The sequence below is a fragment of the Syngnathus scovelli genome, chromosome 5 (assembly GCF_024217435.2).
Source record: "Syngnathus scovelli strain Florida chromosome 5, RoL_Ssco_1.2, whole genome shotgun sequence".
In the NCBI taxonomy this organism is placed as follows: domain Eukaryota; kingdom Metazoa; phylum Chordata; class Actinopteri; order Syngnathiformes; family Syngnathidae; genus Syngnathus; species Syngnathus scovelli.
The window spans coordinates 1,880,027-1,893,484 of NC_090851.1; the positions used below are offsets into that span (position 1 = coordinate 1,880,027).

Below are 13,458 nucleotides of genomic sequence, written 5' to 3' on the forward strand. Positions count from 1 at the left end.
TGCGGCCGTTTACCGAGCCATCTTTTCCCCTCGTTCTTAATCACCCTTGCCCCCAAGGGGTCAAGACCCGCCGCCGTGGCGCACAAAGAGACATAGATTGATAATTAAGGCGCTTACGCCGGCAGAAAAAAGCCTCCTCTAATGTGATTTATATCTATGGATCTTCTGTCAGATATGAAGAGGAAGCAATTTATGAAGTGAACTTTTGGGGAGGAAATGCCTTTTTAACCAGCTGCCATGTGTCATTGTCTCATAAGACTAATTTTCTTACAGCAAAGTCGACACCGGAGTCGCGAATCGGTTCCAAACAGGAAAGACTCGATCCCGATAACATATTCCGACAGAGAAAAATGTCCCGGCTATGGTGTGATTGGCTGTGCCGCGGGGCACAAGTAGCCATGTGTCCACTGTTATTAATCAACTTGACACCAGCACTGAAATTACCAACACTACTCCTTTTTTTTTTGCCTCCTTTACTCACTCACTTCAACTTTGTGCATTTTCGTTGAGAAATTGCACAGAAAAAAATAGCGAATAGCACCGTTTGATTGTTCTGGAACTTTCTTTCCTGCAGTCCCACTGCGCTCAGTACTCAGCCGAGAAGCGCGACGAGGAGAAAATGTGCGACCACCTGATCCGGGCCGCTAAGTACCGAGACCACGTGATGGCCACGCAGCTCATCCAGAAGATCGTCAACATCCTCACTGACAAACACGGAGCCTGGGGAGCTTCTTCTGGCAGGTAGGGCGTCATTGACTTCTTCCTCTGCTGATTGGTTGGGAGAGGTCACATGGCCTCACCATTTATTTATTTATTTTTTAAATCAGTCAAGGTATTTTTTCAAACGTTATTTTCATTTTTTTCCCTTATTTCATTCTATTTTAATCTTTAAAGATATTTATAAAATATCAGAAACATTAGTAAAAAGAAGTGCTAAAAAATAAATAAAGCAAAACTTAGTAAATTGACATAATTTCAAAATAGAAGACACAATTTAAAAAATATATAAGACTTAAATAATACACGCATATGCAAATACAAAATATTAAATCTAAGACGACTAAGAAATGCAGATTAACAGCCATAAATATCACAGATTATGACAAATTTTCTCCTAATGCATCCCGCTCATGTGATGACGCTTGTTAGGCTGCTGCAATCTCCAGACAGACGCCATTTGGATCCCCTTTTGTCTCCCCATCCATTTTATCGTCATGTACTTCCATGTCCAAGTCTCTCTCTTTCCTGTTCTCCTTTTCTTCTTGTAGCGTACTCACACAAAGGCCGTTCCGATTCAAATGGAAGCCGGCGTTCTCCACAAAGTCTCCCATTACCGACATGGCCGCTATTGATGCTTTTCCTAATGGCCGCCGATGGGGGCGCCGAGTCATTGGCGCGGAGCCTCGCAGAGCGGCTCTCTTTTCATAAATCACAATCAGTCCGGTGCCGTTACGTCAATATTTTCGGTCAATTACTGCGAAGGTCAGGCGGCGCGACTTTCGCACCACAGCGGCCGAGGCTCTCATTGCGGGAACATCTGGCTCGGAGAAATCGTAAAAAAAAAAAAGAACACCTGCAGCCCCACGTGAGAAATGTTTTCATATACTAAAGAATTTTAAAAAAAAAACTGTATGAGAAAATACTTTTGAAAAATATACCCAAATTAGACCCAAAAATAAAAAATGCACTCTTTCGACGGAAATAGAATGTGAGAAAAAATGCTGAGTGTAATAAATATTACTCATTTATTTTGGATTGATGAAATCGTTTATTATTTTTTTTTACAAATAAAATATACAAAAATAAATAGTTGCAAAATACGCTAATACTTTAAAAACAGAAATAAAAAACAAACTGAGAAGAAAAAAAGGAGCACGTGAAACAAAATGCACATTTAATAAAAAAATAAACACCTGTAATTAGATACTTGTGTAAAGTATAAAAATTAAATGAAAAATATGACATTTATTTTGGCTGATAGACAAAATAGAATAGATAGGAAAATGCACACTATAGAGATATAAAGTACAATATTAGCTAAAAAAAATATACACCAATGGAACCGATGGAAGCAATTGATGATTGCGAAAAAATTAAATTGAACACGAGCACTCTCGAGGAAGACATTTTTCGAAACAAACAAAGGCAATATGTAGCAGTTACCACAGTTTTGTTACACGCACACACCATTTAAAAAAAAAAAAAAAAGGCGTATTCCCCAAAGTTTCCCTTCAATAAAGAGTCGAGGAATGAAAATATTATCTCCCGGCCGGCTGCTGGGAATTGTCGCCGCCGTCTAATATCATCGTGACCCGCCTGAACGCAATTTGTGTCTTAATATCCAGCTTCCTGGCAGCCGCGGCCTCTCGAGGAAACGGCCGTTATGTGAGCTGTAATTTTTTTTCCCCCCTCCTTCATGTTTGTGCGCTTGGCGTCCGCCGAGGATTGCCGCCCGCCAGACAAAAGGCAGAATCCGTCGTTTTCACGCTCTCGTCTGTCACGCACCTGTTCATCCCTTCTCGTCCGCCTGTCCCATTTCCGAACATCGCACACCTCGACGTGGCGTGTTTATTCGGGTCACGATCCGTCGGCCGATATGATGGAAGCTGACCGAAAATTGGAATACAGAACCATACTAGCAGGTACTATTTTTAGTCCCTACTCAGCAGGGGTCGATAGCGTGACGTCAACCAATCAGAGCGGGCCAGATTGGAGCAATCGAGGACACACAAATAAAAGTCGATTGTTTTAATGAGCAATTTTCTTTTTATGATCCACATTATGCCCGGAACAATTTGAGAAGTGCCCGTAGGGATACAACCCATATCGCTGGTGTTTGTAGGCCTTCTTCTTTTTTATGGCTGCATCAGCATCCCTTTTTATTCTGGCTTTATTCTAGGGCTCCCCCCCCCCCCCCCCTTCTTTTCCTCTCCCTCATACGAGCAGCTCATTTTCTGCAGCAGAGGCGCTCTAATGGACACCCTTAGGCTAGAGGCTTCCCAGCCGAGGGACATCCATCTTTTCGGCTTGTCACACTCTCGCCCGCCCGCCCGCCCCGGCGAAAAATCTTTGTGATATGCACTCCAATTTTTCCCCACTAAATCAAATCTTCCGCCGCTTCAGAAAAAAAAAGACGAATGCTCGGCGCGCCGCCGAGGAAATCAATACGGGCAAAATTTAAACAGTATGGGGCCGTATCGATCGCGAGATGGAAAACGGACGGATTTGTAACCGCTTGGCCGGACAGTTAGCTGACCTGTAATGGACAAACTATTGATATTGGCATTACTGGATCATCCTGTGCTGTGTCATTTTTTTTTTTTTTGGGCCACCTAGAGGAAGTAGCAGAACCTGCTCAAAGATACAACAAAAGTAGATTCAGAGCCATTTGGATGAATTTTTTTTGTTCTTTTGCCTTGAACACAAATATTAGATATTATCAGATATGCACTCAAAAATAATAAAACAAGTAAAATACTAGAAAAATAAATAAATAAATAAAAATCATAAAAAATGAGTTGCAGCAAAGCAACGTCAAGTGCAATAATTTATTTTTATTTTTTTTTCACAAAAAAATAAACTCACTCAGAATTCACCCAAATTCTATCCTGACCTCTGCCCTCTAATGTGGGCATCAAGGTTGCTACTTGTTTTGATACTTGACCATGAAATTGACTCGGAACAAGAGCTTCACCCCGCTTCTGGCGAGCTTCCTATAGACGGCGCACACGCCACGGCGAGGACACGCCACAAGACAAATGCGCGCATGAGAAGCCTCGGCAGCTTGATGAATCTCTCCCGGGACGCTTCTCCTTTCCAGACCTAAATCACAATTATGATACATAATTGTCAATGTATCGCACGCGTTCAAGTCCAGGCCTGCACTGCGTCTACGTCGCCCCCTTCGCGTGCAAATTTTTTTTTTTTTTTCTGCTACCGGCGGAGGGCTGGAAAAGGAAATAGGACTTGTGCACGTCAATGGAGATCATCAGCGTTTAGCTTACATTCATCTAGCACAGATAAAGACAACATCCTTTTGCCTGCTTGCAGCTCCGCATGTTAAAAAAAAAAAGTTGACGGTGTTTGCCGGCCGCCTCCGGAACCAGCTGGGAGCCGAGTAAATATTCCCAAATTTAGGTCGGTTTGAAATCTTGCTGCCATCCATTTTCAATTATTTTACAAGTTTATGAGGAAAAACACTCCAAGCAGATGTTTGTCATAAAAGTCAAATCAAATTAAATCTACCGAGTTGCACTCCGACTAAATATTTCTCAAAAGGAAGTTAGAATAACGGGCGGCCGACCGAGGTCGTCGTAAGTCGAGTCTTAACAGCGCCGGGGATAAAAGATGGCCGCTCTCGGCCGCACTTTTGTTGCAACTCTCAGATTTACGAGTTTCATATACCCTTAAGAAAGTATATAGCCAAGGTCACGATAAAAGCTAGGCTGATCAATATCTGAATGAAAAAGCATTGAGGCGTCCCCGCTCCCCCCTCCCTTCCCCTAGCACTTTCTCGCCAGGTGCAATATGTGGCGCGTATCGATTGTCAGGGGCCGGTAGTTAGTCAAAGGCTATCTCCTTTGACTAACACCTTCAGCACCTCCTCTCGCTCCTGATAGATAGGTACACTCAAACCGCAGCTGTAATTACGCCCGGGCGCCAGCAGGCCATTTATTTTGCCACTTTTGCCCCCCCCCCCCACCCCCAACCCCGTCCTTCCCAAATATGGCCTTTATCTTGGGAATCCAGCAGTTCCTGCTAGCAGCGCCGAGGAACAAACGGAGGATGAGCCTCCGTGTTTTTATTCGCCTTTTTTTTTATATGATCCAAATAGCGGGCATCGCTAAACTGTGTTGTCACAAAAACGAGCTCCTTTAGAACTTCAAAAAAAATCATCATTACTTTTTAATGACGTCTGGCTTGGATCAAACATTTTTGTCGTCCTTCAAAGACTACTTTTACTTATTCTAAACGATGCTTGTATATTTCTAGTTTTTATCCCCCTCTCAGTTATTTATCCCCATCTAACCTTGAGCTCCTCCGCCATTTTCTTTTTTTGTCTTACTTTTCGGGGTGTGACGGACACGCGGGGCTGAGCCGTCAGATTTGTCACCTCCGTTCAAGAGCATCTCTGAAAGCTGGAGGTCAGGGGATTATTAAAATGGGCCGGTAATGGCGGAATTATGCAACCCGGGTCCGACGGATGCCCTTCATTACCCGGCAGCGGCGCTGATAAATGGCCATAACGGCCTGTTGTCAAAAACACCAAGGAAAAATGTGACGCTTCATCAAAAATACAGATGGGGCCACTTCAGCTTCGCCGTGTATTTACAAACCCTCGCCTTTCTTCACACTATTGATTATTATTTACGACTTAATGTCTTAAACGTCGTAGTTTTGGATTCGTGAGAAAATAGTCATAATTATTGCGTAATTGCCCACCTTTTTTTTTTTTTTTTTTTTCGCTGGATTTTTACGAGGGTAATTGCTGCTAATTGCAAAGGCGCGCATGAACCCGCTGATAATTAGGGCTCAATTTGCATGCTTTCATTTAGTGGCGGGGTACCGGGGAGGGGGGGGAGCGCTTTGATCGCTCGCATGCAACATCGCCGCCGCGTCTTGTTTTAGTCCCGAGTGCTTATAGAAAGCTCTTGAGTTGAATTGGTGGTAATTGGTCCGTCAAATTATTAGTAAGCCTTCCTTGTGAGAATATTTATTTTATTTTAGGTGGAAAAATAGATTTTGTACAAAATATATATACAAAAATGTACGTGTGATTATCTTGCCCTTTAACTGAATGAGTTAACATCTAAGTACGTGCTGAAATTTCAGTTTGTAAAACACAAGTCAGCTGTTTTGGCTAATGTCTCCGCTTAAGCGCACACTTTGATGGACAGTTTTACACTGGCGGATTTCATAAAAACGCGCCACAAACCACTGACATTACGCAACCCCAAAAAATGCAAGTAAACATTCAAACAAAGTATGTCGTCGCTAAAAACACACCGCAACTACTATTCTTGGACACCTTCAGTACCAGAAACAACAGTAAAGGTTTAAATTAAAACAAAATAAGGGCAATTGGGTTTTCTTCTTCTTTAGTTTTAGCACATAAATGAGTTTTGAAGGACAGTTTTACGCGACATGGTGTAAAGACATCACACCATAAAAGTCTCGCGTCTGAAAAGCAATTCTACTTTCAAAATAAAAGAAGGGCGGTTTTATACTGTCAAAAATACTCGGCTAACCACTGCGATTAGACGCGCTAGTAGCACAAACGGCAATAAAATGTTTATTAAAACAAAGAGCCCTTTTCCTAATTTGCAGAAAATAGTGTCGTTGGCTAGCCGCTATCGTATTCCGTGACCCCAACATTACCTCATCCCCCCCCCCCCAAACATTAGCCAAGGTGAATTAACATACACACATGTAGATGCTCTCTTTAAAGGTCCGGGAAGGGAAATCACCCGGCTGGGACTTAATCACAGCAAACAATCTCGGGCGGGAAGGTGTTTGCCCCTCTATTTTTTTAATTTGACTCTTGGCGACGACTCGCCGGAGCGCCGGCTCTTTGTCAAAAAAAGCCTGGCAGTGATCGCCCCGCATGACAAATCCTCAATCTCGCCATTTCTGCCCTATATGCAAATGGCGGCAAAAAAAAAAAAAAAAAAAAGAGCCGCTCGCGTTTGAGCAATTTGAAGAGGGGGGGCAATAGCGAGCGGTATTAATGTCAAATAAGCGAGGGCCGGGGAATCGGCGCCTCTCGTTGACCGTACACCCAAATTAATTTAGTGGAAAAGGTTATGTATGACTGTTTGTGCCCAAGCGCAGTCACTTGTGGTGATATATGAAAGCGGCTTCGCTCGCTCGCTGCCAGAAAGGTCATCTCGTATCATTTACATAGCCACGACATTTGCCGTACTCGCTCAAACGTTCGCAGACGGGAGGAAAAAATATTCCATTGCGTTTAAAACGGCCGATTGTAGATGGCAAATAATTTGTCTTAAACGCACAGCAAAGGCCACGGAAGGACGTTGAAGGAGCGTAACGCGTTTGTGTTTAAGGCCAGCAATTTTTCCTTGAGAGAAAAAAAAGAGCAATGGTGCCATTAAAACTTCAATTGCGAGTAAAGAGGAAAAGAAAAGAAAATAACGGACACCACTCGGACCTGTCAAAATGAAATTTGCTGGTCTTATATTGGGAGGATAGATGTCGGCCATTTTGTTTTGAAGCAGCCATTTTGGCAAGAAATTCTTTGTCATTGTTTCATCACAACAGTTAACCAGAATTTTTTTAATTTTTTTATTTTAATGGCTATATCCTGAACCTAATTGAATCTTTTCTGCTGGAAATGAAGGCGGTGTGGTGATTTTTTTTGAAGGACAGTTTTGTGATCACAAAGGTTATGTTCTGGGGCCGCTTTGCCACATCCGGCACACAATGTCCTATCCGGTTGTAATTCTTATCTCTTTGCATTATTGATTAAATCTGAACATGGATAGGGACAAGAACCATTATCGCTCGTTCTGCGGTAGCATTTACTAAACCTCAACTTTTTAATTATCTGTCCTGTTAACATCATTGCTAAAAGTGTATAAACCCGCCTCTCCGCTGTATTTCTTGAGTGACTTAACGAGAAGGCTGTCCAGATGCCTTTTTACGAGGGCGCTAATTAGTAATTACACAAAAGCGGTCGGCGCCATCCACCTCACGTCGGCCCCCCTTTTGTTATTTTAATTGTTGTTATTTTGAAGCGCGGCGGCAGCAACGGCGCGGCAGTAAATCGTGCCAAGGACACGCCCGAGCGGGATGAACGAGCGCTGAATAATTTATGGCCTTTGCGGAAGCGCAAGCGGTCGAGGTATCTTTCACGCTCTGTCGTCATTAGGACCCCCATTGTCACCCCCTTCCCTTCCGACACTGGCAGAGGTTGTCCCGTGCCCACCCCCACCGTACGTTACCGTCCGTCCTATGACTAATTACTCCGGCTCACCACTCCTGATGGATTAATGTGGATTGTGCGAGGCGCAAATAGGACTCCCCCCCCCGACCTTCTTTCGGGACATGTTGTGTCCTGATCCGGAGCTCAATAATTATTTTCCTTACATGAATCCCATCGCGGGCAGAATGATGAAATGCGTGCACTATCGCGGACAAACACACTGCGGGGACTTGAAAGGTTCAAGACACAAAATAGTCAGGGATGAGAGACAACCTGGACTGGTGGCTAGTTACTTTGTCACTTTGAGATACGAGCGGACATACTTTTTACAATGTCCGCAAACTGCATGGTGGCACTAAACAAAATGGCGGCACCGTAGCAAACAGTTTTTCAAAAAAGAGGCTTTAAACTGCTTCCTATCACTTCCAGTTCAATTTGACTTTCAAACTAAACATAAAACTAACGTGGTGTATTTTTAAAACAGATTCCGCATAGCTTCATGCTAACAAACAATGCGAGACACCATTAGCATCTTAGCACTTAGCGCAAAACTAATGAATGGCCTCCATTTTTTTGCCCCAGGATGCTCACAGAACGAATGAAGGAACGAGACTAATCTCTTATAAAGCCACTTGGATTCAATACTAGTAATTATAGTTACCAGTCTGCCCTTGGCAGAGGTCTTAATAGTTTTATCCTTAATCTTAAGGGTGATGCCTTTTAAGTTTCTCTTTTTTTTTGTTTTTCCTCCCAAACAGACATCAAGGCTTTAAGAGGCCCGTTTTGGAGGAATTGTCGTCATTTTCTCCCGCAAAGCTCTTTTAAAGGCCGCAGTGTGATCGTTGCCATTAGAGAGGAAGATTTGTGAGGCGCCCCCAGCTGGAGCATAAAGCACGCCGGGGTTCTTCCCGCAGCCGCCGCGCCGCTAAAACTATAAACCGCGTCCCCCCTGCAAACCGATAGCACACGTGACTGATTTGCCATGCGTGTTTTCAATTCATCGTAGCTAAAAAATGTAGACGGCGGGGATGAGTCCATTTTTTTTAGCATTATTCAATTTCATGCTAGTGTAAAAATGTTTTAATTCAAACGTCTTGTTCCTGTAGTTTATTTAACTCATCCAAAACGAAGCAACCTTTATTAGATGAACATTTGTTGGAATACAAAAGTTTATCCAATATCACTAATATTATTTTATGTAGTTTCAACATTATAAATATTTTTCTAAATGTCTGAAAATAATTCTTAAAAATGAAATATATTTGATTTGAAAGTAGTTTTTGTCGAACTCTGCAAATTTATAGACTTATTTTTTTACGACCGCTTACAAAGACACAGCAGATGCACCTGATTATCAAAATAAATCTTTTCCAGACTCTTATCAAAAGTTCTCAGAGCCAGTACCAAATGTCCCACAGATGGGTACCGGTTCTCAACCGGATGGGCGACCACCGTTCCCAAGTTTTTCACCAAAAATGACACACAATGGCAGCTTTATGGGGCATTAGCGCTCGAGCCCGGCCGTAGCACGCCGGCTAGGTAATTGCTAACACGTGTGCTCGTACCTCTCGCTGTCTCGCTGCAGCCGGCCCAGGGAGTTCTGGCGCCTGGACTACTGGGAGGACGACTTAAGACGGCGACGGCGCTTTGTCAGGAACCCCTTTGGATCCACCCACTCGGAGGCCACGCTCAAGGCCGCCGCCGAGCACGGTGAGTCACCTCGATGTTAGCTGCTAGCTGTTAGCGGCAGGTGCCCGATTGGATTCACTTGAGCCGCAACTGGTTTTACATTGTTTATTTTTCTGTTTCTTTATTGCACAACAGTGGCCGGTATCAATGGTAAGTAACATTTCTATTCTCTTTTTACTTTCTGAATATTCATATGGGAATAGCGTGGCTCAACGCTACACCGGTTTTAAGTACAATTGTGTTGAAGGAGACATTGTGCTTTATTTTATTTTTTAAATGTAAACTGGTGTTCTAATGAGGGATGCTTTTGTGAAAATACGCCAGGGCAAATGGAAGGCACCAAACCGCACTCACGGCAGGTGTTAGCTCCGCCGTACGATTTCTGTCAAGAAGATCTCAAAATATGGCTAGCTTCTTTTTTTGTCACCTTTTCTTCATAGCACAACATGGCAGGAGTCAAAATACGCTGCCTCCCATCTTGGGAATATATCATTAAAATAACTCTTGACTTTTTTTTTTTTTCTCCTTTGTAACCTTTCGTCTTGTTTTCGCCGACCCGACATTTGTTGCGGAAGCGCAACTGGAGATGAGAACGTCGGGCCCTGCTTGCCGAGCGCAGAGCGCAAAGGTCATATCTGGCTGTAATTATGTTCATCACACGCGGGGAAGGGGAGGGGAGGGGGTGGCGAAAAGAAACGCACCCTCTCGCTTCCCATCAGGGGACAGGGATGGCCCTCAATTCAGATTTTTTTTTTTTTTTTTTTTGCGGGATATCCGCGTTACGAACAACTGTCGTCATTCATGGCATGCCAAGATGGTCGCAAGACTGACGGTAAATCGGGGTCAACTGTTTACGTCTGGAAATTACCACCTCGCCGGGGAGGGGGGGGGGGGGGGTCCTGATGACTAATGTCTCTGTTCATCGAGGGACTCATTTTTGATACATTTTTTTTTATTGTGAGATTTATTCATTTCAAATGTTGTGATTCAATGTTATCTGCTTTTATTTCGATTGAAACTCAACAGCTCGGTAGATTTCAATACGGGGCAATTTTAATATCTATATTAATTAAGATCATGGAATAATACTGTAAATTGGCATTTTAAAATTACATTGCCTGGTAGCATGCAGTTGTTTAGCGCAGGGCGGCGTTTCCAAGTGAAAAGTGTCAAATTTGAAATCCATCTCTGTTTTGGAGCCCCCCCCCAAATCTTTCATGCCCACTGGCCTGGTGTGAACAGTCATGTGGTACGTATTAAGACAGGGGGGTGGGGGGGGGGGGCACTGGTAGTAATTTCAGCACAGCTAACTAATTCTCCAGGGAGGCCTAATTACAGGAAGAGCATTCTAAATATCAGCCGGCTGCATATTTTCCATGACAAGAGTTTTTTTTTTTTTTTTTTTTTCACGGGCCCCCAACTCTTCAAAGACGCACGTCGCAGCTGTGCGTGTTTTGTTTTTCCTTTTGCCCTGACTTGATCTACCTTGGGGTGTTGATAGAAGGCAACACAACAATGTTTGCTGACTGACTGGATTAAAAGGGATTACACGTGTACACACACACACACGCACACACACACACTCTTGTTCAAATGCCGGGTTTTTGTGATTTGCAAAATAAGACCAAATTGTTATTTGAAAACGTCCCACATTGTCACCGATAACCTGCATTGAGATAATGTGGTTGCACAAGTGTACACACCCCTACTTACAAGCGGGGGATGCAGTATTGACCCATCACTTTGAAACTGATGTTTGAAATGGAAATCAGCACACACCTGCCGCTATTGAAAGTGTTTCTGATGATTCTTTCCTTTATTTAAATTTGCAAAACTGTTTGGTTGTCATTTTGTTTGTGTTTTATTGTTCAAAATTTAAATTGAATTTTTATTGTATTTTTTTTACTTAAATATTTTGCTATTTCTCATTCTATATTTTACTAAATGTACTTTTTTTCTATGTACTTCTATTTTTATGATACTAGTGTTAGTCCTTACATTTAGTTTTGATTTATTTAATTTGAATTTGTGTTAATATTGAGTTTTTTCTTATGCATTCACTCTAAAACATTTTCTGTGTCATATGTTTTAGAATTCATTTTTAATTTCAGTTTTACAGTTGTCGCATGTCAAACACCAACCGAATTCCATTTTGGTTTTCCGAATTTGAATTGTTTTTACCCAAATTGTGTTTGGGCATATTCGAATCGTTCAACATGGGAACGGTGAAGCACGTGAAATATTTCCCGAACTCCTCCAACAATGTTTACTTTTTGATGCCAAATATGTGAAGTTAACAGTCCCATCATACGCTACGAGCAAAGCGTCGGTGTGTGCGACTTGGCAGCCTGTCACAACAGCTCTGCTAATTCTCTCATTAGTTTGTCATTTTCCACCTTGTCATTTCACCTCCATCATGCCTCGCGCCAGCTTGTCGTGAACTACTGGCAACGTTTCGGGCCTCGAAATTTTCAGAGTGGCCGCGTCACCGGCGACATGTTTACAACTGATCACTTTTTTTTTTCTGAGCAGAGATTAGCGACTTGGAGCACATGCTCGCATTTTAAGCTGCAACCACGAGGTGCTTCGGATGTGTATTCCAAAATATATATATATATAAAATGATTATTTTGAAGGTGGTGTAAAAAGGTGGAGGGTATTGAAGCATGCTGCATTCCTGGATGTCCTCTTGTGTGTCATGCAGTGTCAGAAGACGACGTGCTGAAAGGCAAGCGCTCCATCAAGAGTCAGGCTGTGGCTCACCAGAACTCCGAGAGCGACGCCTCGCTGGACGTCGACGACGACACACTGTCGTCTCTGGAGGAGAAAGATCTTGAAAACTTTACCGGTACGAAAAGAAAAAACTATTGGTGGTAACCTGGTGGGGTTATCTGGTGGTTCTTTTCACATGAAATAAAATTTTAAAAAATAGAAGTTGGGACAGCTCAAAAAGGCAACAAACGTTTGTAAAAATTTAAATTGGGTAGTAAAGCAAAATATGATGTTTTGCTAATGTCAAAATTGTCGACAAAGACGTTTACAACACTTGTCCCTAAAATTTAAAGCTATAAGCGAAAAGTCAGCAAATTCTTTTGGAGCAAGCAACTCGCTTCCTTTGTTGATCTAAAAAAACACTGTTGCCATAAATGTCAATAATTTAGATTTTAAAGCTCTATAAATGACCAGTTTATCCCAAAACAAATACAAGTTGTTTTTTTTAACCAGGGTTAAATGCTGACTGTCTGTCTATCCCTATGCAAGGATTTCAAGTTTTAATCTTTTTATTATGACAAGTGTTCCTAATATTCTGACAAGCTCACAGCGAACATCATATATGTCGAAACGGAGGGTGTCATTATGCGGTGGCTTTCTGTCGTCATACGCTTCAGTTAATTGGAGAGCTGCTCCTAATGTCACTCCACAAGGCAAGCAAAATATTCAAAAGCCTCACAGTGCCATAACAGAAACTGGAGGGTGCCCAGTATGACTCCATTGCTCTCTTAACATACCGTATCTACTTCAACCTTTAGTTTAGTAGCAGGGTTGTATCCAGAGCTGTTCCTAATATATTGACCCTGTCGCTGAAAACAACTATTTGTAATAATTCATGCTAGCTGCATGAGAGGCTATATGCTACCAGAGAATTAATTTATTTAAATTGATATAAAAAAAAGGGGGGGAAATATAAATGCACTTTTTGGGATACATTTCTACATATTTTAGATATTTGCACTGTATTAAATTAAAAACTTAATATACACCAAATCCAATCTACTTTGCCGCCCATTGGAATCAAAATACTGCTAATTAAATATTATAGTCTGGTA

General features: G+C 42.3%; 2 protein-coding genes across 7 annotated transcripts in view; one reads left to right on the top strand and one right to left on the bottom strand.

The window, feature by feature from the left end:
- Positions 1 to 13,458, bottom strand: part of tma16 (translation machinery associated 16 homolog) — a 240,789-nt gene that overhangs the window by 129,487 nt on the left and 97,844 nt on the right. The window lies entirely within an intron of this gene.
- Positions 1 to 13,458, top strand: part of lrba (LPS-responsive vesicle trafficking, beach and anchor containing) — a 95,194-nt gene that overhangs the window by 39,098 nt on the left and 42,638 nt on the right. For 4 of the 6 annotated variants that reach the window (XM_049720214.1, XM_049720213.2, XM_049720218.2 and 1 more), the window contains exons 36-39: positions 575 to 741; positions 9,528 to 9,652; positions 9,767 to 9,781; positions 12,336 to 12,479. In XM_049720214.1, coding sequence (XP_049576171.1) covers positions 575 to 741; positions 9,528 to 9,652; positions 9,767 to 9,781; positions 12,336 to 12,479 — 451 coding nt within the window. The remainder of the gene's footprint in view (positions 1 to 574; positions 742 to 9,527; positions 9,653 to 9,766; positions 9,782 to 12,335; positions 12,480 to 13,458) is intronic. The other 2 variants (XM_049720217.2, XM_049720219.2) reach the window with 1 other exon arrangement.